Below are 25,156 nucleotides of genomic sequence, written 5' to 3' on the forward strand. Positions count from 1 at the left end.
AGACACAATTTATGTATCTAGACTGGATTTATGGAGATTCTGGGGTTCAGCTGGCAGCAAAATGTTGATTTTCACCATAGGCTCTGCTCAACCTATGTACCTAGAGTGCGTGTCTTGGGTCTCCTTCCCCATGCCCGGGTCTAGCAAGATGCCTAACAGTAATTCTCCCAGGGTTCCTTGCTCTGTTGTCTGCTGGCTGTGCCGGGTGGAGGGATATGTCTCTATATTCTCAGACCCAAGTCACTGAGTTACTGAATACCAATATTATGAGTTCTGACCCCTGCACTATATTCTCTTGTAGATTACACAATTCTGAAACTGTATAGTCTTAACTTTTGTATCCTATATAATAAGTTGTACATTACATAGTCCTTACTTCTTTTGCTCCCATTTCCTACCAGCTGGACATTTTATATCGGATGATGTGATTGGAGCACAGACTTTTACATGGTGATAATAATGTGATAACATCCTCCAACTTTGGACCCTTAAACAGAAAGTGATAATGAGGGAGGAGTCAATACCCCAATGATGGTGGTCTTCAGGATCAGTCCAGTCTTCATCTTGGTTGTTCTCCCCCCATCCTCACTCTCTGACCTCTGGTGGGGCTCAGCCCCTCTGTTCTTCATGACTAAATCATGGACTAAATAAGGAAGTGCAGTACTTCTTGTGTTGGGAAGATGGCGATGAGTGATAGAGGGGGTGTGGACCCTCGTCCTATAATCCCCTCATCACTGTCCCTCCTATAAAAGACAGTTCTGGTTGTTTCCTCACTCTCTGACTAAGGTCCATGAATAAAGAAATGACCTGGTAGGAGATCAGAGGAGCCATTTCCTAGTTCCCTTGAGGGTGGAATTGTAAGCTTCTCAGAGACCAAGCTGCCTGATGTGGGCGGAGTCCTGGTTTGGGGGAACCAATCAGCTCCTGTCTAGTAATCCTCTTTGTCTTTGTATTTTAGTCCATGGCCGGGAGATGAGGAAAACCTCCGAGGATTGTCTCACTTTGTCTCCAGACTGGAAAGTAGAAGATGAGGACATCACACAGTATAGTCCAGGAGAAAACCCGGCTCCCTCCAATGTCCATCCGGCACCACCCAGTGTAGATGGACCATCGGATTCCTCGTATCCTGAGGAACCTCAGACTGTGCGGGACCGGGCCGGCCTTCCAACAGGGAAGAGCTTCTCCTGTACTGAGTGTGGGAAATGTTTCCGTTTTAAGTCCAGTCTTAATGTGCATAAAAGTTCTCACACGGGGGAGAAGCCGTATTCCTGTCCTGAGTGCGGGAAATGTTTTTCAAACAAGTCTTATCTGTCCAGACATCAGAAATCTCACACGGGGGAGAAGCCAATTTCCTGCTCTGAGTGTGGGAAATATTTTACACAAAAATCAGAACTTGTCACACATCGAAGATCTCACATGGAAGAAAAGCCATACTCCTGTCCTGAATGTGGGAAATGTTTTTCAGAGAAGTCTAAATTTGATAATCATCAGAGATTGCACAAAGGGCAAAAACCATATCCCTGTTCTGGGTGCAAGAAATGTTTTTCATTCAAATCTTCTCATTCCAGACATCAGAGATTGCACACGGGTGATAAGCTGTATTCCTGCCCTGAATGTGAGAAATGTTTTGTACAAAAATCAGAAATTGTCACACATCAGAGATCTCACACGGGGGAAAAGCCTTATTCTTGTCCTGAGTGCGGTAAATGTTTTTCAGTGAAGTCCAATCTTTACAGACATCAGAGGTGTCACACAGGGGAAAAGCCGTATTCCTGTTCTGAGTGCGGGAAATGTTTTTCAGATAAGTCCAGTCTTTATATTCATCAGAGACTGCATACGGGAGAGAAGCCATATTTTTGTTCTGAGTGCGGGAAATGTTTTGCACAAAAACCAAAGCTTGTCAAACATCAAAGGTCTCACACGGGGGAAAAGCCATACTTTTGTCATGAGTGCGGGAAATGTTTTTCAGATAAGTCCAATCTTTATAATCATCGGAAACTGCACACAGGGGAGAAGCCATATTCTTGTCCTGGGTGCGGGAAATGTTTTTCACAGAAGTCCATTCTTTACAGACATCAGAGATCTCACACGGGTGGAGAAGCCACTTTCCTGTCCTGAGTGAGGGAAATGTTCCTCACTGAAGTCCTGTCTTCCTGTACATCAGGGGTCCCACACACCCTAGAGGTGTATTAGTGCCTTGAGTGCGGGAAATGTTTTCTAGATGAATGTTGCTGGACATGCCAGCTCTCATGTGGGGAAGAAGCACACCCTGATATACACCTCAGATATTCTCCATGGCTGATCTTCATCATGGAAGAAACAGTTCATAAGGAGATCAGAGGTCACCAAAGACATGGATGAAGTGTGGGACCGGGTTGGCCATTGATAGCAGAAGAATAAAAATTGAGTCATCACCTTTCATTGGCTGAGTACATTTTGTAATTTAGAGGCTTAGAGGTCTATTTTGTAAAAAAAATTTTGAAAAAATGCCTTTCCCCAGCCATGACAAATATCAGACGTATTTTTTTCATACAGAGATTTCCTATGATAATTGTCCCCATCTAGTGACCATAATGCCATATCTTTTTACTGATGGAGATATTTCAGGAATAATACCTAATTATGACCACTAGATGGAGCCAGTGATCATAGGAAATCATGGTTTTTACCAAATTATGGCCAGAATGTATCACAGCTGGGCAAATGCTGGTCACACTTGTCCAACAAATAAAATACTATGCGGTAAAGCCCCATAGTACAAAGGTCAGGAACATGTCCCATATAGCCTAGGGTACAGAGTGCAGGGATCAGGGTTATGCCATATGTAGCCTAGGGTACAGAGTGCAGGGGTCAGGAACATGTCCCATATAGCCTAGGGTACAGAGTGCAGGGGTCAGGAACATGTCCCATATAGCCTAGGGTGCAGCGATCAGGGTCATGTCATATGTAGCCCAGCGTACAGAGTGCAGTGATCAGGGTTATGTCATATGTAGCCCAGCGTACAGAGTGCAGTGATCAGGGTTATGTCATGTACAGCCCAGCATACAGAGTGCAGTGGTCATGGTTATGTCATATGCAGCCCAGCATACAGAGTGCAGTGATCAGAGTTATGTCATATGCAGCCTAGCAGAGTTATGTCATATGCAGCCTAGCAGGGTTATGTCATATGCAGCCCAGCATACATAGTGCAGTGGTCAGAGTTGTCATATGCAGCCCAGCATACAGAGTGCAGTGGTCATGGTTATGTCATGTACAGCCCAGCATACAGAGTGCAGTGGTCATGGTTATGTCATATGCAGCCCAGCATACAGAGTGCAGTGATCAGAGTTATGTCATATGCAGCCTAGCAGGGTTATGTCATATGCAGCCCAGCATACATAGTGCAGTGGTCAGAGTTATGTCATTTGCAGCCCAGCATACATAGTGCAGTGGTCAGAGTTATGTCATATGCAGCCCAGCATACATAGTGCAGTGGTCAGGGTTATGTCATATGCAGCCCAGCATACATAGTGCAGTGGTCAGGGTTATGTCATATGCAGCCCAGCATACATAGTGCAGTGGTCAGGGTTATGTCATATGCAGCCCAGCATACATAGTGCAGTGGTCAGGGTTATGTCATATGCAGCCCAGCATACATAGTGCAGTGGTCAGGGTTATGTCATATACAGCCCAGCATACATAGTGCAGTGATCAGGAGTATGTCATATGCAGCCCAGCATACATAGTGGAGTGGTCAGGAATATGTCATACAGCCCATCATACAGAGTGAAATGATCAGAGTTATGTCATATGCAGCCCAGCATACATAGTACAGTGATCAGGAGTATGTTATATGCAGCCCAGCATACATAGTGCTGTGATCAGGAGTATGTCATATGCAGCCCAGCATACATAGTACAGTGATCAGGAGTATGTTATATGCAGCCCAGCATACATAGTGCTGTGATCAGGAGTATGTCATATACAGCCCAGCATACATAGTGCAGTGGTCAGGTGTGACAGAGCGTAGGCAGGACAGAACACACAGAGTAGATGGCAAACGCACAAAGCTTTATTGAGGCAAACATGACAGTCACTGAATAGGGGAGTACGTAGGGAGGGGGAATACGCCAGTACAGGGCGACACGGAAGGACCAACACACTTAAAGTCCAACACCGAGAGCCAAGGGAGAGTCTCTGTAGCAATTGTAATCCAACATGGGGGGTTGGTGTGAGTCTCTGTAGCAAGTAATCCAACAGGGGGGTTGGTGTGAGGTCAGCACAAGAACAGTTCAAGTGAAGCAGGCAGAGAGCATGTACTCATGGATCTCCGGTGTCTAGCACACAGCCTTCCCCAGCTGGGAGAAGGGGGGTCCAAGGCAGCCTTGAGTCTCTGCCGAGCCTGGCTACAAAAGGTCCCAGCCGCAGCCCGGGCTCCTTCTGCCAGCTACACAGCGGTGAATACCTCAGGAGTTCTGGCATCAGCTTCTTAAAACTGATGTTGGACCCCCTAGTCACCTAGGCAACCGGGGGGGGGGGGGGCAGAGCTGGTTCCAGCTTGTCTTAGGAATGCCTTTCATATTTGCAGGAGGGGCCCATTCAAAGAGCAGGGATAGAGCAAGGGGCTGAGAGGGGAAAGCAGCTGAGACATCAGGAATATGTAATTTACAGTCCAAGAAACAGTGCAGTGGTCAGGAGTATTCCACATACAGCCCAGCATACCAAGTACAGTGGTCAAAAGTAATGGTCAGGAGTTGTATCATATACAGCCCGCCATTCAGAGTACATTGGTCAAGAACCTGCCATATACAGCCCTTGTAGGGAATACTGATTGCAGGTATCCAGTGACGGCAGAGATGACCAGATCAGTGGGCTATGCCTAAGCTGGAATCAGACCAAGTAGAGTTTATCAATGCACACAACACCCATCCAGCACCCACAGACCATAAAGAAAGGAAAATTGAAAAATAAATATGACAGTGAAGCAAAAACCCTAACTATAATGGGCAGCACAGTGGCTAAATGGTTAGCACTTCCACCTGGCAGTACTAGGGTCATTGGTTCAAATCCCAGCCACGGCACCACCTGCCTGGAGTTTGCATGTTCTCCCTGTGCCTGCGTGGGTTTCCAAAGACATGCTGGTAGGTTAATTGGCTCCTGTCTAAATTGTCCCTAGTATGTGTATGTATGAATGTAAATTAGGGACCTTAGATTGTACGCCCCTTGAGGGTTAGGGACTGATGTGAATGTACAATATATATATAAAGCGCTGCATAAATTGACGGCGCTATATAAGTGAAATAAATAAAAAATAATACACTATCCCGTACAAATTGAGGGAAGCTCACATAAACAGGGCATGACCAGGACTGAGTTTGGGAACAAAGGGAGCAGAGATGGGGTAACAGGATTCAGGAAACCAGAATCAGGGTAACGTATAAAGAATACAGGATCAAGCAGGAAAGCAGCTCACAGGCAGAATACTGAGGCAGTGATGAAAGTTAAGGAAGGGATTATATACCTTCCCAGCAGCCAGCATCAGGTGGAGCCTAATTACTGAGATCTGCTGGGAGACACCTGCTGGTGGCCACCAGAACCGCACCCTTCACCTCTGGGACTCGCGGTGCCACTAACAGGTTATCAAGACCCTGACAGTTCCCCCTTAAGGAGCAACCTCCAAGATGATCCACTTGACCTTGAACATAAATGTTCATGTGATAGACCATTGCGCTGGTTAAGTCCAAAAAGGAGAAGATGCATACACCGGTGTCTGAGCACTTTCCCAATTTCCTAAGGACATAGTCCTTCAACCTGCAGGATACCCTAGTGACAAGGCCTGGAAACTGGCTGGGTGCCCTGTCGCCAGGATCTGCAAACTGGCTTGGGTCCTACAGATAAGATCCTTTAATAGGTGCCACATCCCAATGATAGGATCCCATTGACCATCTGAATGTTTAGCACTGGAGTCCTTAACCCATAAAAGTATTCTGACACCAGGGTGTCCCAGCGTAACTTGACCTTCCATGTATTAGTTACTAGTCTGGTCCCTAGAAACTGCTTTGCATTTTAACGACCACCCAGGTCTTTCCAAGGCACTGGTTACCCATCACAGGTCCCCTAACAGCTGGAGTTGTAGAGATCATTCCTGGGCTAGAGAGAAGTTCAAATGGAACTCTGTTTGTAACGTAGATGTGGGATTCAAGTGATAGGACTGAGATGTGATCTGTAACAATATGTAATTGTAAATTTAGTTTCATTCCTTGTCATTAAAGAAATATTCAGTCATAGGTATTCAGAGACATGTGCTCACCCATTAGCATCTGAAAAGACAGAGCAGCTTCCAGGCTGGAAGTGACACCTAAGTGCCAATAAGATTTGCAACCTATATATATAATCAGACTTTGCCACCTTCCTGAAGTTTAAAAGAAGAAAGCCAGACATTTTGGCTGCAGGAGACCAAGGGGGCTCCAATCTGTCTGGGGAGCTTTAAAGTATATATGCAGATAAAAGGAATAGATTTCATCTCTCATAAAAGCTAAAATATTATTTGCAGAGAGATGAAAATACTTCCTTCTGATTGGACACTCTGTAAGCTACATCTGCATGTAAAAACCGTATTTGTGCCCTATGTAGAATGCCATAAAAATTCAGGAAATGGTTAGGTGGCGCCTGATTGCGACAGCTGAACAGTGATTGCTACTGTCACAATCAGACTGATGCGCTGGTGTCGTAAATTCAATCCCTGACTTGGTGATTCAAACTGTTCCTGGTCCAATCGACTTTGGGCATTTCAGCACCAAGAACGTCCTATGGGCTGGTACGGGAACACCCCCCAGGGTTGATTGGCCAAGGACTCATGTCCAGCCTATGTCCATATTCCCATAAATTGAGGACCCTGAGGTATGGACATTGTGATTCATACGGAGCTAGTTCTATCGACTGATGGATTGCAAACTTTCTCTGACTTGCTTCAGTCGCAGGATAAATCTTAATAAAAGTTTTATTTCTGTTTTGTATTCCTTTTTATTTTATAGTCCATAGCCAATTGTGTGTCTGCTTATATTTTTTTTATTTTCTGTAACTTTTTATACTTTGTACATATTTTATGCACTGCCCACTTTCGGGATATTAAATCGTAACATTAATAAGTGACTTCTGGGTACTTAAGCTTGGGCTCATATCTCCGGAGAGATTAGATTGTATTGTATTCTAGTGTCTTTATATGCTCGGTCAAGTTCATTGCCAATCTGTATGCAATTGCACTGCGTGTTGGCAGATTGCGTGCAGATTGTAAGGGTAACAGATCTGCCAGATGGAGATCTGTGTGTGTGTGGTGTCCCAGCAGACCGTTTTGCGGATAAACTGTTGGGTGGTGGCAAGCTACCATTTGTGGTGTGATGGTGAGTGGACAGTGGAACAGTGATTAACACCGGGGTTCTGGCTTGTAGGATAGCTGGAGGAATCCTAGAATGGTGTGTCGATCGCTAGGCTGCTCCTCAACCCTAATTAGTGCACCAGATCATATGTAAGATCCTGTCTGCCTGTGTGTGTGGTCATCTAGCTGGATTGGAGTGGAGTCTCCCTCCGATGGTGGCCAGAGGTAGTGCGGGCTGAGAAAGTATATTACGGCCGGTCTTATATACTTATATATATTCAGATTACATCCCCCTTATTCCCTCTTACTCCAAGTCACGGCCGCACGTGTGGACCTCGGTTAGCTAGTCGATGTGGGCGTGTGGGTTGGATCCGTGACAGATTGGCGGCAGTGTGCGGGATCTGCTTAGTACATTAGTGCATGGTTTATTCATTTAACTCGTACTAAAGGTTGGAAGCTCTGTAGAAGTGACTGACCTACAGAAGCTCACTCAGTGCATCATTTTTGTTTTCTAGAAGACATACTTGGCTATTTGCTCCCCCCCCCCCCCTTCTTTGTTTTTCTTTTCTATCTTTTATTTGGGCAAAAACGTGAAGATGGTAACCCATGAAGATAAGTTAATACACTGGTACCTGAGACAATCCAATGAGACTGTGAATGACCTCTGTGATCTAAAGGATATCAATACAGTTGGCAAGATGAGGTACCAGCTCCTAGGTGCTCTGATAGAGATGGAGTTAGAACAGCGCACCATGCCGGTGAAACCCTGCAACTGTGCCACTCCAGATGACTGTGTGAATCGGTGTGACTCTGTTCTCAAACCCTCTCTGTACAAGAGATCAGAGGATTTTTTTCTCGGAACAAACCTACAGCTTTTGGGAAGTGATAACCCCAAGTTGCAGTTTCAGCTCATCTCCAGGTTACTACAACTTGAGAAAAAGCACCAACAGTGGATAGAACAAACTGAGAGAAGGCACAAAGCCGAGAGGGCCCAAATCCAGCAGGGGAATGCATTGTTACCTCCATCTGCATCAAGAACTACAAGAGCCAGACCTACATTTATGGAGACCTGGAAGTGTGTTATCTGTAACCAAGTGGGACATTACTCACTCCCCTATCCAAGGATGAGGATATCTAACCCACAAGCAAGTGTGGAAATTGTACCCCCTACTGTGTTTCTTTTTGGGGAAAATGGAGGAGGCTGGGCACATAACCAGCCACCATTTACTGCAAATAACAGCATTACAGTTGGACTACAAGGTACGGGATCAGAGAATGTCCTAGCTCTTCCAGAATTGAGGAGCTGTGAGGATGTGATCCCAGTGGAAGCCATGGATGTCACAGGGGTTGGAGGAGCCATCCCTGCTGTGCCTATGGCTTGTGTTTCTTTGAACCAAGAATCTGGAAGTCAAGTGAAAGAAGTGGGCAGAACAGATCCTGCAGCCAGTTACCGCAGGCAACAATGTTTCAGCTGGACTCTGAGATAAGGGACCCGAGGATGTCATAGCTCTTCCAGGATTGAGGAGTCGTGAGGATGTGGTCCCAAAGGAATGACCTTATGCCAGGCTCAAGAATCTGGGTGTTGCAGCTAATAGAGAACCACCAGATGACAATGGCCAGTGGCTGAAGATGATGACTGCACACAATGGCAGGTTTGCCTGTACCCTTCAAGTAGGTAGTCAGTGACCTGTGGATGAAGTGGATCCGCAGGAGCGATCTGCTGGCCAGTTATGATCCAGACCCTTTAGGATCATTCCGAGAGCTGTACAGTGGCCCTCTCCTATCTGCAAGGGGACAAGCTGAAATGTCAGCGGTGCCAAGCTTTAGTTGGGAGAGCTTCCCCCCCAAACCTAGGGAACCTTCCTGGCAGACGCGTTAGCTGACCCGTTTAGGCTCAGCTATGCGTCATCTAGAAGGGGGGAGATGTGACAAATGTAAGAATCGGGTAGTTGAGATGTGATCAGTAGAAATATGTCATTGTATATCTAGCTTAGTTCCGTGTTATTAAAGATAAGTTAAGTGTTCAGTCAGAGACATATGTTCACCAATTAGCATATGAAAGGACAGAGCAGCTTCTAGACTGGAGGTGACACCTAGATGCCAATAAAACATTGTCACCTATATAGTAGTCACAGTTTGCCACCTTCTAGAAATCTAAAAAGAGGAGCTCCAGCCATTTCGGCTTCAAAAACAGCAGGAGACCAGCAGTGGCTCCAATGTGTCTGTCAAGCTCTGAGGTATATCCACAGATCAAAGGAAAATATTTCATCTCTCATGAAAGCTAAAATAGATGAAGAGAGATGAAAATACTTCCTTCTGAGTGGACACACTGTAGGCTACATCTGCATGTAAAACTGTATTTGTACCATTCCAACTCACACATGGACTACCGCATTTAAATCCACCTACAAATCCTCTCACTGCAACTTACATTGGGAATCCTACTTGAAAATACTTAATCAGTGGTACCTAACCCCTACCAAACTAGCCATACAACCACAGCTCCTTCCCTTCAATTGCTAATTTCAGATATTAACTTCCAATGCGAAATGGAAAAAAAACTGGCCATCAATAACTCCACCTAACATAAGTTTAATTCCTTATGGTCTAACTGGTTACAAAACTGCTCCGTAAAATCCTGAGACCTTACAATCAATCGTTCTACTTATCCACATCAGACTGGTACTCCTTCCCTATTCTACCACAAATTCTCCCCTCCTCCCCACCCCGTTCCATTATTTTCCCCCTGTTTAATACCCCCTTACTACTCACTACTCCTCCTCACGGTTCAGTTCACCCCTAGCATACCTCTGATGTTTATGCCGCAACTCTATTTCCAACCCCAGCCAAAAGGTGGGGTAACATCCTAATACAGCTGTATTGTATGCATACATTTATACTGAACCAAATGTTTTCTCCCTGTTAAATTTTTGAAAAACTATCAATAAAAATTATTGAAACTAAAACTGTATTTGTAGCCTCTGTAGAATCCCAGAGAAACGCAGAAAACGGTTATATGGTGCCTGATTGCGACAGCTGAACAGCGATTGGTACTGTCTCGATCGGACTGATTAGCTGGTGTCAGAAATTCTATCCCTGACTTGGTAATTCAAACTGTTCCTGGTCCAATCGACTTTGGGCACTTCAGTACCCAGAACATCCTGTGGGCTGGTACAGGAACACTCCCCAGGGTTGATTGGCCAAGGGCTAATGTCCAGCCCATGTCCATATTTCAATAAATTGAGGACCCTGAGATATGGGTGGGGTGATTCATATGGATCCGGTTCTATATGACTGTTGAATCGTGGACTTTCTCTGACTTTGCTCCAGTCGCAGGACAACTCTTGGTAAAAGTTTTATTTCTGTTTTTATTCCCTTTTATTTTATAGTCAATAGCCAATTGTGTGTCTTTTTGTATTTTCTCTATTTTTTTAAACTCTTTATACTTTGTCCATATTTTATGCACTGCCCACTTTCCGGGTATTAAATCATAAAATTAATAAGTGACTTCTGGGTACTTAAGCTCGGGCTCATATTTCCGGAGAGATTGTATTGTATTGCAGTGTCTTTATATGCTCAGTCAAGTTCATTGCCTATCTATATGCAATTGCACTGCATGTTGGCAGATTGCATGCAGATTGTAAGGTAGCAGATCTGCCAGATGGAGATCTGTGTGTGTGGTGGCCCAGCAGACCAGTCTGTGGACAAACTGTTGGGTGGTGGCAAGCTACCGTTTGTGGTGTGTCTGGTGTGGGGGTGTGTGGATAGTGGAAGACTGATTAACACCGGGGTTCTGGCTTGTAGAATAGCTGGAGGAATCCTAGAAGGGTGTGCCAATTGCTAGGCTGCTCCCCAACCCTTAGCGTGCATCAGATTGTATATAAGATTCATATCTGCCTGTGTGTGTGGTCAGCCAGCTGGAGTCTCCCTCTAGTGGTGGCCAGAGGTAGTGTGGGCTGTGAAAGTATATCACGGCCAGTCTTGTGTGCTCAAAGTAAGTCCCCCTTATTCCCTCTTTACCCCAAGTCACGGCTGGATGTGCACGTCTCAGTTAGCTAGTCACTGTGGGCGTGTGCATGTGGGTTGGGTCCATGACACCCCCACAGTAGTGTCGTCTGCCCCTTCCCATCCCCCCTCCCCCCCACAGTAGTAGACATTAAAGAACATAGTTTGTCACAGTAGTGTCATCTGCCCCTTCCCATCCCCCTCCCCCCCACAGTAGTGTGAAAAGATCCCCTATAAAAGAGGGCATAAAGAGCACATAGTTTGTCACAGTACTGTCATTTGCCCATTCTCATCCCCCCTCCCCCCCCACAGTAGTTTCTTCTGCTCCCCTTTACATCACCCCACACAGTAGTGTTGTCTGTTCCTTCCTATCCCCCCCCCCACAATAGTGTCTTCTGCCCATTCAAATCACCCCCCACAGTAGTGTCTTCTGCTCCCCTTCATATCACCCCCCACAGTAGTGTCTTATGTTCCCCTTCACGTCACCCCCCACAGTAGTGTCTTCTGCCCCTTCACATCACCCCCCACAATAGTGTCTTCTGCCCCTTCCCATCCCCCCTCCCCCCCCCACAGTAGTCTTCTGCTCCCCTTCACATCACCCTCCACAGTAGTGTCCTCTGCCCCCCTTCACATCACCCCCCCACAGTAGTGTCCTCTGTCCCCTTCACATCACCCCCCACAGTAGTGTCCTCTGCTCCCCTTCACATCACCCTCCACAGTAGTGTCCTCTGCCCCCCTTCACATCACCCCCCCCCCCCCCACAGTAGTGTCCTCTGTCCCCTTCACATCACCCCCCACAGTAGTGTCCTCTGTCCCCTTCACATCACCCCCCACAGTAGTGTCCTCTGCCCCTTCACATCACCCCCCCCCCATAGTAGTGTCCTCTGCCCCTTCACATCACCCCCCACAGTAGTGTCCTCTGTCCCCTTCACATCACCCCCCACAGTAGTGTCCTCTGCCCCTTCACATCACCCCCCCCCCCATAGTAGTGTCCTCTGCCCCTTCACATCACCCCCCACAATAGTGTTGTCTGCCCCTTCCCATCACCCCTCACAGTAGTGTCTTCTGCTCCCCTTCACATCACCCCCCCCACAGTAGCATTCTCTACCCCCTTCACACACCCCCCATATCATCTGCCCAGCTTTACATCACCCATCATTCTAGTGTTCTCTGCCCCTTCACATCACCCCCCACAGTAGTGTCCTCTGTCCCCTTCACATCACCCCCCCCCCACAGTAGTGTCCTCTGTCCCCTTCACATCACCCCCCATAGTAGTGTCCTCTCCCCCCCATAGCAGTGTCCTCTGTCCCCCTTCCCCCACAGTAGTGTTATTTACCCCCCAATGCAGTGCCCTCTGCCCCTTCACATAACCCCCCCCCCCCCCACTGTAGGGTCCCCCTCCCCCCACAGTAGTGTCCTGTACCACCAAAAAAAGAAGACATTCCCCTCTTGGGGATATTAGCATAGATAAGATAAGGAGTAAAAACATTACAAGGCACCTTTAAACAATAATATAATGAACTGCTAGGCGCCTAGACAAGTGTTTTCAGTCTGGCTAGTAGTCACAGGAATTCCCCACCCTGCCCCCCTCATCTATGTGCTGGAAAACTTGCCCACAATAAGTCTTGATTAGCCAGGGCGTGCCCACCAGGATGCCCAGAAACAGTTCCACAGCCCGGGTACATAAAGTACATTACACCACTCGTTTCTGAATGTCCCGGCCCAGATCCAGCTCAGATCTAGGTCACCAAGTGACACCTCTTAGATGGAAATATTGTAAAAAGTTAATATAAAATGAATAAAGTCCAGAGCAAAATGAGCAAATGCTGCACTATGCAGCTCTTGAGGACCAGCTAAGGCATGATAAGAAGTATGCCCAACAAGTTCCATATCCCTTCTTGGCGTCATAATCCCAGTAGATACTCCTGGCTAGTCAAAGGGTTTCAGAAACCATCTCTCCTCAATGCTCTGACCTGGAGAACCAGACAAATTCCCGATCTCCTCCATGGGCCATGTGAATGAACCCCAAGACCTCATCCACACACAGAGCTTTATTTATTAATTCAATACAGTTTTATCTTTTAGATTTAGCCGGAATTGTGTAAGTTATGTTGGGTTTGTGTCCCCTAATAATGATTTTAGTGAAAATATTGTTTTGATATTCTCTGGGAGGGGGCCCTATCAGGTAGGCTGTACAGGGCCCCATGATTTCTAACAGCAGCCCTGATTGCATCGTACACAAATTAAAAACGACTCAAATCATTTTCCTGACCAATTGGATTTCTACCTTTATGATTTCCTGATTTTTTTTTTTTGGTGACCAATAGAAGAAGGATCCCCCTTATATCAGTGGTCAGTGTAGCGGTCCCTTACATTGATAACCAATGGGAGAAGGTCCCCCTTATATCAGTGATCAGTTTAGTAGTCCCTTACATTGGTGACCAATGGAAGAAGGACCCCCTTATATCAGTGGTCAGTGTAGTAGTCCCTTACATTGGTGACCAATGGGAGAAGAACCCTCATATCAGTGGTCAGTGTAGTAGTCCCTTACATTGGTGACCAATGGGAGAAGAACCCTCATATCAGTGGTCAGTGTAGTAGTCCCTTACATTGGTGACCAATGGAAGAAGGATCCCCTTATATCAGTGGTCAGTGTAGTAGTCCCTTACATTGGTGACCAATGGGAGAAGAACCCTCATATCAGTGGTCAGTGTAGTAGTCCCTTACATTGGTGACCAATGGGAGAAGAACCCTCATATCAGTGGTCAGTGTAGTAGTCCCTTACATTGGTGACCAATGGAAGAAGGATACCCTTATATCAGTGGTCAGTGTAGTAGTCCCTTACATTGGTGACCAATGGAAGAAGGATCCCCTTATATCAGTGGTCAGTGTGGTGGTCCCTTACATTGGTGACCAATGGGAGAAGGACCCCCTTATATCAGTGGTCAGTGTAGTGGTCCCTTACATTGGTGACCAATGGAAGAAGGACCCCCTTATATCAGTGGTCAGTGTAGTCATCCCTTATATTGATGTCCAATGGGAGAAGAGCGTAGCAGAGTAAACCCTTGCTTCTCAGGATTTACCAACTCTGCAGGGATAGATAACTAAACAGTGATATTGACTCAACTTGCAATGTACAGTTTTACAAAGTACAAGCAAGGCAATCAGAACCACACAGTGCAATAGTCAAAAAATAATAAAAGAAAACACACAATATAATAAATCCCATGCCACAAGCACCTGCTTACACATGCACAGAGCAGTCAACTTTTTCATAAAAGCACCCACGTTTCCATTTGCATGCTTGTGTATTTGGTGGCTCAAAATCTTAGCAGGAGAGGGGTTTAAGTGCTTGGGTGTAAGTTTACATTTTTTTTTTCATTTGACTTTATTGCTTTTACATAATGAACCAATAACCCCCTTTGTGATAGGATAGTGTGGAGACAGTTTCTCTTCAATGAAGTGCCGGTCACCCAGGTGATTACAAGAGCATGGAAAACAAGGTAGTGGTAGTGAACAATCAGAGAAGGATCCCCTTAGATTAGTGGTCAGTGTAGTAATCCCTTACATTGTTGATCAATGGAAGAAGGACCCCCTTATATCAGTGGTCAGTGTGGTGGTCCCTTACATTGGTGACCAATAGAAGAAGGACCCCTTTGTATCAGTGGTCAGTGTAGTAATCCCTTACATTGATGATAATTGGGAGAAGGACCCCCTTATATCAGTGGTAAGTGTGGTGGTCCCTTATATTGGTGACCAATGGAAGAAGGACCCCTTTATATCAGTGGTCAGTGTAGTGGTCCCTTACATTGATGACAAATGGGAGAAGGACCCCTTATATCAGTGGTCAGTGTAGTGGTCCCTTACATTGGTGACCAATGGAAGAAGGACCCCTTACATCTGTGGTGACTGTAGTGGTCCCTTACATTGGTGACCAATGGGAGAAGGACCCCGTTATATCAGTGGAAAGTGTAGTCATCGCTTACATCGATGAGAAATGGGAGAAAGGACCCCTTTATATCAGTGGTCAGTGTGATGCTCCCTTACATTGATGATAAATGGGAGAAGGACCCCCTTATATCAGTGGTCAGTGTGGTGGTCCCTTACATTGATGATAAATGGGAGAAGGACCCCCTTATATCAGTGGTCAGTGTGGTGGTCCTTATATTGGTGACCAATGGAAGAAGGACTTCTTTGTATCAGTGGTCAGTGTAGTGGTCCCTTACATTGATGACAAATGGGCGAAGGACCCCTTTGTATCAGTGGTCAGTGTGGTGGTCCCTTATATTGGTGACCAATGGAAGAAGGACCCCTTTGTATCAGTGGTCAGTGTAGTGGTCCCTTACATTGGTGACCAATGGAAGAAGGATCCCCATATATCAGTGGTCAGTGTAGTATTCCCTTACATTGGTGACCAATGGGAGAAGGACCCCCTTATATCAGTGGTCAGTGTAGTAGTCCCTTACATTGGTGACCAATTGGAGAAGGACCCCCTTATATCAGTGGTCAGTGAGACAAGGACATTCCATCATCATCAGTGAGAAGACTGCCCCCCTTAGAGATCATTGATATCAGTTATTAAAGAGAGACAGAAATTGTTCATTGCTGAAGGAACCCCTAGAAACCTTTGGAGGACCCCTGGCTGAGAAAGGCTGGACTAGGCAGTCATATATTTCTGTCCCCCTTGGTGGGAGTGGAGGTGACCCCTCTATAAGGATCTACAGTCCATACACACCCAGCACAAGGCCGGGGTCACACTACCAGACGCTTCTCGGGGCTGCAGTTCCTCTGAGCTCCACAAGGTGGGGATCTCACTTCTACCCAGACAGGAAGTCTCTATGGAAGATAGACAGGAAGTGATGTCAGGCGCAGATAGGAAGTGATGTCAGGTACAGACAGGAAGTTCCGGGTGAGAGGTGAGTGGGGAGGAAGTGGAGAAGAGACGTTGGTGGAAGTGGCAGCAGAGGAGGTAATAAGATGTTATTTCCTATTTGCACCCAGTAACCCCCCATCATGGCCGTCCTCTTCCTCCATAGTCACGTCCGTCCTCTTCCTCCATAGTCACGTCCGTCCTCTTCCTCCATAGTCACGTCCGCCCTCTTCCTCCATAGTCACGTCCGTCCTCTTCCTCCATAGTCACGTCCGTCCTCTTCCTCCATAGTCACGTCCGTCCTCTTCCTCCATAGTCACGTCCGTCCTCTTCCCCCATAGTCACGTCCGTCCTCTTCCCCCATGGTCACGTCCGTCCTCTTCCTCCATGGTCACGTCCGTCCTCTTCCTCCATGGTCACGTCCGTCCTCTTTCTCCGTAGTCACGTCCGTCCTCTTCCTCCATAGTCACGTCCGTCCTCTTCCTCCATAGTCACATCCGTCCTCTTCCTCCATAGTCACTGTGACGTCTTTTATCTCCAGCAGATGATGATACACACATATATAGTGTGGGAACCCAGATTAACCCCTTCAGGGGCACAACATTCCCCCACTTCCGGGGCCGGAACATTCTCCTCATTGTGGAGATAAATTCTAGTAATATGGTCCTCTAAACAAACAGCACTGACAATAAATAGACAAGACAAGGACCATCCTGATCATACATGGCCTACAAAGGGCAATGATGACACTACACAGGCATTGCTGGGCAGGAGGAAGAAAACATTCCCCAGCCTGCCATGAAGAATATGTTCCATCATTGGTGTCAGAGGGAGGAAAATACTGAGGGGTCTGAGGGAAGTAGAGGAGCTGAGAGTCTGTGAGGGGTAAGGGATAGACTGATGGACTATAAATACCCTTTTGGGGTTAGTGGGGCTCAGCACTGAGGGGGGTAAATGGGCTGAGAACTTTGGGGCCTCTGTGGGGGTTGTGTAGCTGAAAGGTTCTGGGTCCTTGGTAAAGTTGGCAGGCAGCAGGGCTCTGAGGGAAAAGGAGGTTGTAGGGCCCAGGGGGACTCTCAGGTAGAGAGGGGGTCCTTGTTCTTTTCAGACCTCCTTACAGAATCCTGCCAGGAAAGGAAGACAACCTTCACCTTCTTACCATCTCACTGCTTAAATATAATTTTTCAAGATACCAAGTGGAATGAAGAAGGACAATCCTTCACCCCTTGGTGGGCACTCATTCTTAGAGGAGGTCTGATTGCACAGCATCACCTAGAGGGTGGTCAGAGGTCAGTGCTATGTGTTTGGGAGGCAGTTCAATATCTTTTCATGACACAGGCTCTGGAAGTGCCAATGCTGGAAATTAGAGCCTGAGAGGGACCCACCACTCTTTATATGGTGCAACAAACATTAGGAGGTGAGCGCACATCTTATACTCACTAGGGAAGTCACCTGGAATTATTGATTTGATTCACTGGGAAAAGTCACTTATATTTTTTTCATTGAAGACTGAATAATTTTTATATATTTTTTATATTATCTATTTTTTTGTATGATGAGCACAGGATGACATTTTGATTTCACGTGATTTTCACAAGTTTATTAATATTGATTTTTTGATATATTTTTTTTGGAAATATGTATTGATTTAATATTCAAAGAAGGAGCGCAACATATTGTTTTTATGTTTTTGAATTATTTGCACATTTAAAGAGGATGTGTTGTATGTTTGCAATCCTGGAATAGCAGTGAGTGGCTCGCAAGTTACATCTTTGTTTTTATTTGAAAGTGACATCACTCCTGTCAGTCAGAAGGCTGCCAGAGATTGGAGTCTTGCAGCCGGAGTTCTGCCAATTATCCTGATTAGCTGGCAACTTCGGCCAAAAGTCAGCAAGTTCCCCTTCCTGGACATCATGATGATCCAACATTGATCTCACAGCACTGCCTCAGAGAAAACAAGTCAGAGGAAGGATCGTATTTATCATTCCTTGTCTGCAGATCTAATACTCATTAAAACCAGTTCAGAGACCAAACAAACCCAACAGAGAAAAATACATTTCTGGTCTGGCAGGACAAGAGGGTTCTCGGTTCTTGAAAATGTATCAAACACTAAACAGTCCAAACTAAATGTGTTCCCATGGGGGGAGTAGTTCTTCAATGTCCAGCAACCCTCCTATTCCCCCCTCACATCCACATCCTATTATTGTGTGACCAATACCATCCAAATCATTCTTACTTTCATTTCCCAAAGTTATCCGTCTACAAGGAGACCTGTATAGATCACATGATGTCACCAATGAGGATGGAAGAGGACTGGAGTCACATGACTGAGAAGATACTAAACCTCACCCTGGAGATCATCTACCTGCTGACCGGAGAGGTGAGGAGGATTCTGGGAGGTCACATGACATCACTCTAGTCTCCATTAATAAGACAGACCTGACCGGAGAGGTAAGGAGGATTCTGGGAGGTCACATGACATCACTCTTATCTCTTAATAAAACACAGACCTGACCGGAGAGGTAAGGAGGATTCTGGGAGGTCACATGACATCACTCTTATCTCTTAATAAAACACAGACCTGACCGGAGAGGTGAGGAGGATTCTGGGAGGTCACATGACATCACTCCTATCTCTATTAATGAAACACAGACCTGACCGGAGAGGTGAGGAGGATTCTGGGAGGTCACATGACATCACTCTTATCTCTATTAATAAAACACAGACCTGACCGCAGAGGTGAGGAGGATTCTGGGATTCTAACATGATATTCCTATTGGTTCCTCAATACAGAGATTTCCTCTTTTGAAGTCAGCTGATCATATGACCATCACAGTGCCTCCATGTGACTCCCTAAAACCTGAGAGACACAACATGCAGAAGATTCTAGAAGTCACCAGAGAGATCACTGAGCTGCTGACAGGAGAGGTGAGCGGTGCCGGGAATTCTGGGACATTCTCCAGTAACAGACAAGGGATGTGTCTGGATGGTGACTGTATCATTGTGTGTGTCAGGTTCCTATAAGGTGTCAGGGTGTCACTGTCTATTTCTCCATGGAGGAGTGGGAGTATTTAGAAGGACACAAGGATCTCTACAAGGACGTCATGATGGACAATCAGCCGCCCCTCACATCACCGGGTAAGAGGAGACTTTATTGTAAAGGAGAGAGCAGTACGGAGGATCCACCTAGATCCCCCATCATCTGATAAACACATAGAAACAATGGATTCAGTCAGTGTGTGTGTTTCCTACAGATGGATCCAGTCATGGGAACCCACCAGAGAGATGTCCCCGTCTTCTGTATTCCCGGGATTCCACACAGGAAGATCACACCATCCCTCACCATCATCAGGTAGATGGATCCAGTCATGGGAACCCACCAGAGAGATGTCCTTGTCCTCTGTATTCCCGGGATTCCACACAGGAAGGTCACACCATCCCTCACCATCATCAGGTAGATGAGGAACAATCACTGAGAGTATCATTAGGATCTGTACATTATCTGCATTGTTACCATTGATGGCATTTTTATGATTCAGAGTGGAAACCTGAGAGATTCTAACTTTGAGTTTAAAGCAGAAGAAGAAGAGGCGTATGTGAGGGATGATCAGCAGTCTATGGAGGAGGATGGAATAACGGGGACATTTATAGAGGAGGACACTCCTACAGAGATCAGCACAGGTGGGTCATGAACACTAAATCCATTCCTCCACCCATACTGCTCACTGATTGGTCCAGAGTAGGGCGGGGACTGGGTGATATCAGCCTGTAATCCCCTGGTCACTTTCCTGAGCTGTGTTCCCCGTCCTGTATTCCTGGATTTCTCTTGGATAATCTTCTTTCTCTGTGCTGCAGACACAATTTATGTATCTAGACTGGATTTATGGAGGTTCTGGGGTTCAGCTGGCAGCAAAATGTTGATTTTCACCATAGGCTCTGCTCAACCTATGTACCTGGAGTATGTGTCTTGGGTCTCCTTCCCCATGCCCAGGTCTAGCAAGATGCCTAACAGTAATTCTCCCAGGGTTCCTTGCTCTGTTATCTGCTGGCTGTGCCGGGTGGAGGGATATGTCTGTATAATCTCAGACCCAAGTCACTGAGTGCAGTCTCAGGAGATGGGAGGCAGCGGGGTAGGACCTCTGATTACTGAATACCAATATTATGAGTCCTGACTCCTGCACTATATTCTCTGTTATACATTACACAATTCTGAAACTGTATAGTCTTAATTTTTGTATCCTATATAATAAGTTGTACATTACAAAGCCAAGTAATACCTATGTAATGTACAACTTATTATATAGGATACAAAAGTTAAAGAAGTAACTTTTGCTCTCATTTCCTACCAGCTGGACATTTTATATCGGATGATGTGATTGGAGCACAGACGTTTACATGTTGATAATAATGGGATAACATCCTCCAACTTTGGACCCTTAAACAGAAAGTGATAATGAGGGAGGAGTCAATACCCCAATGATGGTGGTCTTCAGGATCAGTTCAGTCTTCATCTTGGTTGTTCTCCCCCATCCTCACTCTCTGACCTCTGGTGGAGCTCAGCCCCGCTGTTCTTCATGACTAAATCATGGACTAAATAAGGAAGTGCAGTACTTCTTGTGTTGAGAAGATGGCGATGAGTTATAGAGGGGGTGGGGACCCTCGTCCTATAATCCCCTCATCACTGTCCCTCCTATAAAAGACAGTTCTGGTTGTTTCCTCACTCTCTGACCAAGGTCCATGAATAAAGAAATGACCTGGTAGGAGATCAGAGGAGCCATTTCTTAGTTCCCTTGAGGGTGGAATTGTAAGCTCCTCAGAGACCAAGCTGCCTGATGTGGGTGGAGTCCTGGTTTGGGGGAACCAATCAGCTCCTGTCTAGTAATCCTCTTTGTCTTTGTATTTTAGTCCATGGCCGGGAGATGAGGAAAACCTCCGAGGATTGTCTCACTTTGTCTCCAGACTGGAAAGTAGAAGATGAGGACATCACACAGTATAGTCCAGGAGAAAACCCGGCTCCCTCCAATGTCCATCCGGCACCACCCAGTGTAGATGGACCATTGGATTCCTCGTATCCTGAGGACCCTCAGACTGTGCGGGACCGGGCCGGCCTTCCAACAGAGAAGAGCTTCTCCTGTACTGAGTGCGGGAAGAGGTTCCGTTTTAAGTCCAGTCTTAATGTGCATAAACGTTCTCACACGGGGGAGAAGCCGTATTCCTGTCCTGAGTGCGGGAAATGTTTTTCATACAAGTCTTATCTTTCCAGACATCAGAAATCTCACTCGGGGGAGAAGCCACTTTCCTGCTCTGAGTGCAGGAAATGTTTTACACAAAAATCAGAACTTGTCACACATCAAAGGTCTCTCATGGAAGAAAAGCCATATTCCTGTCCTGAATGTGGGAAATTTTTTTCAGAGAAGTCTAAATTTGATAATCATCAGAGATCGCACAAAGGGCAAAAACCATATCCCTTTTTTGGGTGCAAGAAATGTTTTTCATTCAAGTCTTCTCATTCCAGACATCAGAGATTGCTCACAGGGAAGAAGCTGTATTCCTGTCCTGAATGCGAAAAATGTTTTGTAAAAAAATCACAAATTGTCACACATCAGAGATCTCACACGGGGGAAAAGCCTTATTCTTGTCCTGAGTGCGGGAAATGTTTTTCAGTGAAGTCCAATCTTTACAGACATCAGAGGTGTCACACAGGGGAGAAGCCGTTTTCCTGTTCTGAGTGCGGGAAATGTTTTTCAGATAAGTCCAGTCTTTATATTCATCAAAGACTGCATACGGGAGAGAAGCCATATTTCTGTTCTGAGTGCGGGAAATGTTTTGCACAAAAACCAAAGCTTGTCAAACATCAAAGGTCTCACACGGGGGAAAAGCCATACTTTTGTATTGAGTGCGGGAAATGTTTTGCAGATAAGTCCAATCTTTACAGACATAAGAGATCTCACACGGGGGAGAAGCCACTTTCCTGTCCTGAATGAGGGAATTGTTCCTCTCTGAAGTCCTGTCTTCCTGTACATCAGGGGTCCCACACAACCCTGGAAGTGTATTAGTGCCTTGAGTGCGGGAAATGTCTTCTAGATGAATGTTGCTGGACATCCCAGCTCTCATGTGGGGAAGAAGCACACCCTGATATACACCTCAGATATACTCCATGGCTGATCTTCATCATGGAAGAAACAGTTCATAAGGAGATCAGAGGTCCCCAAAGACATGGATGAAGTGTGGGACCGGGTTGGCCATTGATAGCAGGAGAAGAATAAAAATGGAGTCATCACCTTTCATTGGCTGAGTACATTTTGTAATGTAGAGGCTTAGAGGTCTATTTTGTTAAAAAAAATGTCGAACAAATGTGACGTGCATTTGCCCAGCCATGACAAATATCAGACGTATTATTTTTCATACAGAGATTTCCTCTGATAATTGTCCCCATCTAGTGACCATAATGCTGCATCATGCTCTGTCTACTGATGGAGATATTTCAGGAAAAATACCTCATTATGACCACTAGATGGAGCCGATGATCATAGGAAATCATGGTGTTAACCAAATTATGGCCGGAATGTATCACAGCTGAGCGAATGCTCATCACACTCGTCCAACAAATTTGTCCTTGTCCTGCGCTCCTGCGATGTCCCCCCCTGCAGCGTCCCCGGCCATCTCTTCCGGCCGATGCCGGCATCTGTCTTCCGGGTTCCGTTCCCTGCGATGTCGGGACGTACGGGGGACGGAACGGCAGGAAATTTAAAAATGTTAAAAAGTGACATTCACTAAATACACTAAAATCTCATAGTATAACATTCCTGTATCAAACCATTTCACATACATTGTGTCCCGAGTGCTTTGTCCGGCGCCCTGCCTGCATTTTTACTGTTCTTTCTGCCTGGAAACTGAGAAACGTCCATGGCGTCCAAAAAGTTTCCCTTTAGGTCAAAAGCGGTTTTAGACCGGCTAGAGAACAGCGATAGTAAATCAGAACCACTTGCAGAATTGAGTGATAATGATTCGTGGGGAAATTCCTCATCAGACACTGAAAACGATTCTGCGACTTTGCTCAGCGATGTGCGAACTTGGCGCTATATTTCACATTTCAGTGATTTTGGTTTGATTATATTATTGAATTAAATGTATTATTATATTATTTTTTCTGATTATTTAATAAATTATAATTTATGATTTCGTGTTTCAAATTTTATCATACCCGGGATGTTTACTAGACTCTTGTTCGGACAGATTTCAGTGAGTTATTCCTAAGAATAACAGGCCTACAATAAAAAAAGAACATATTTCCATGCAAAAAAATGTACCGCTTTGAGCACAGAAATACTGACATAATCAGACCGCTAGGGAGGTTAAGAAGCAACCTCCCAGATGATCCACTTGACCTTGAACATAAATGTCCATGAGATCTGCTGGGAGACACCTGCTGGTGGCCACCAGAACCGCACCCTTCTCCTCTGGGACTCGCATTGCCACTAGCAGGTTATCCAGACCCTGACAGTTCCCCCTTAATGAGCAACCTCCAAGATGATCCACTTGACCTTGAACATAAATGTCCATGTGAGAGACCCTTGCGCTGGTTAAGTCCAAAAAGGAGAAGATGCATGCATCAGTGTCTAAGGACTTTCCCAATTTCCTAAGGACATAGTCCTTCAACCTTCAGGATACCCGAGTGACAAGGCCTTGAAACTGGCTGGGTGCCCTGTCACCAGGATCTGCAAACTGGCTTGGGTCCACAGATCAGATCCTATAATAGGTGCTAGATCACAATGCTAGGATCCCATTGGCCATCTGAAGGTTTAGCACTGGAGCCCTTAACCCATAAAAGTATTCTGACACCAGGGTGTCCCAGCGTAACTTGACCTTCCATGCCTTAGTTACTAGTCTGGTCACTAGAAACTGCTTTGCATTTTAATGACCACCCAGGTCTTTCCAAGGCACTGGTTACCCATCACAGGTCTTTCCAAGGCAGTGGTTACCCATCACAGGTCTTTCTAAGGCACTGGTTACCCATCACAGGTCTTTCCAAGGCAGTGGTCCCATCACAGGTCTTTCCGAGGCACTGGTTACCCATCACAGGTCTTTCCGAGGCAGTGGTTACCCATCACAGGTCTTTTCGAGGCAGTGGTTACCCATCACAGGTCTTTCCGAGGCACTGGTTACCCATCACAGGTCTTTCCAAGGCACTGGTTACCCATCACAGGTCTTTCCAAGGCAGTGGTTACCAATCACAGGTCTTTCCAAGGCAGTGGTTACTCATCACAGGTCTTTCTAAGGCAGTGGTTACCCATCACAGGTCTTTCCAAGGCACTGGTTACCCATCACAGGTCTTTCCAAGGCACTGGTTACCCATCACAGGTCTTTCCAAGGCACTGGTTACCCATTACAGGTCTTTCCAAGGCAGTGGTCCCATCACAGGTCTTTCCAAGGCACTGGTTACCCATCACAGGTCTTTCCAAGGCACTGGTTACCCATTACAGGTCTTTCCAAGGCAGTGGTCCCATCACAGGTCTTTCCAAGACAGTGGTTACCCATCACAGGTCTTTCCAAGGCAGTGGTTACCCATTACAAGTCTTTCCAAGGCACTGGTTACCCATCACAGGTCTTTCCAAGGCAGTGGTCCCATCACAGGTCTTTCCAAGGCACTGGTTACCCATCACAGGTCTTTCCAAGGCAGTGGTCCCATCACAGGTCTTTCCAAGGCACTGGTTACCCATCACAGGTCTTTCCAAGGCACTGGTTACCCATCACAGGTCCCCAAACACAGCTGGAGTTGTAGAGATTGTTCCTGGGCTAGAGAAAAGTTCAAATGGAACTCTGCCCTTCCCCAGAAGACCTCTACTACTGGAGGTGTTCTAACAAGTGCAATTCTCAAACTCAGACTGGATGTCTGGAACACAACGGTTTGACACAATAGAAGCAAA

At 46.0% G+C, this 25,156-nt stretch overlaps 1 protein-coding gene across 1 annotated transcript in view; it reads left to right on the plus strand.

The window, feature by feature from the left end:
• The window catches only part of LOC149429896 (uncharacterized), a 137,073-nt gene that overhangs the window by 72,749 nt on the left and 39,168 nt on the right, over window positions 1–25,156 (plus strand). Inside the window, exons 4-6 of the mRNA XM_089666358.1 lie at window positions 1,179–2,092; window positions 16,326–16,328; window positions 21,348–22,089. Coding sequence (XP_089522484.1) covers window positions 1,179–2,092; window positions 16,326–16,328; window positions 21,348–22,089 — 1,659 coding nt within the window. The remainder of the gene's footprint in view (window positions 1–1,178; window positions 2,093–16,325; window positions 16,329–21,347; window positions 22,090–25,156) is intronic.

Source organism: Staurois parvus, unplaced genomic scaffold, assembly GCF_062004578.1.
Source record: "Staurois parvus isolate SC_StPar_1 unplaced genomic scaffold, SC_StPar_1.0 ptg002686l, whole genome shotgun sequence".
In the NCBI taxonomy this organism is placed as follows: Eukaryota; Metazoa; Chordata; class Amphibia; order Anura; family Ranidae; genus Staurois; species Staurois parvus.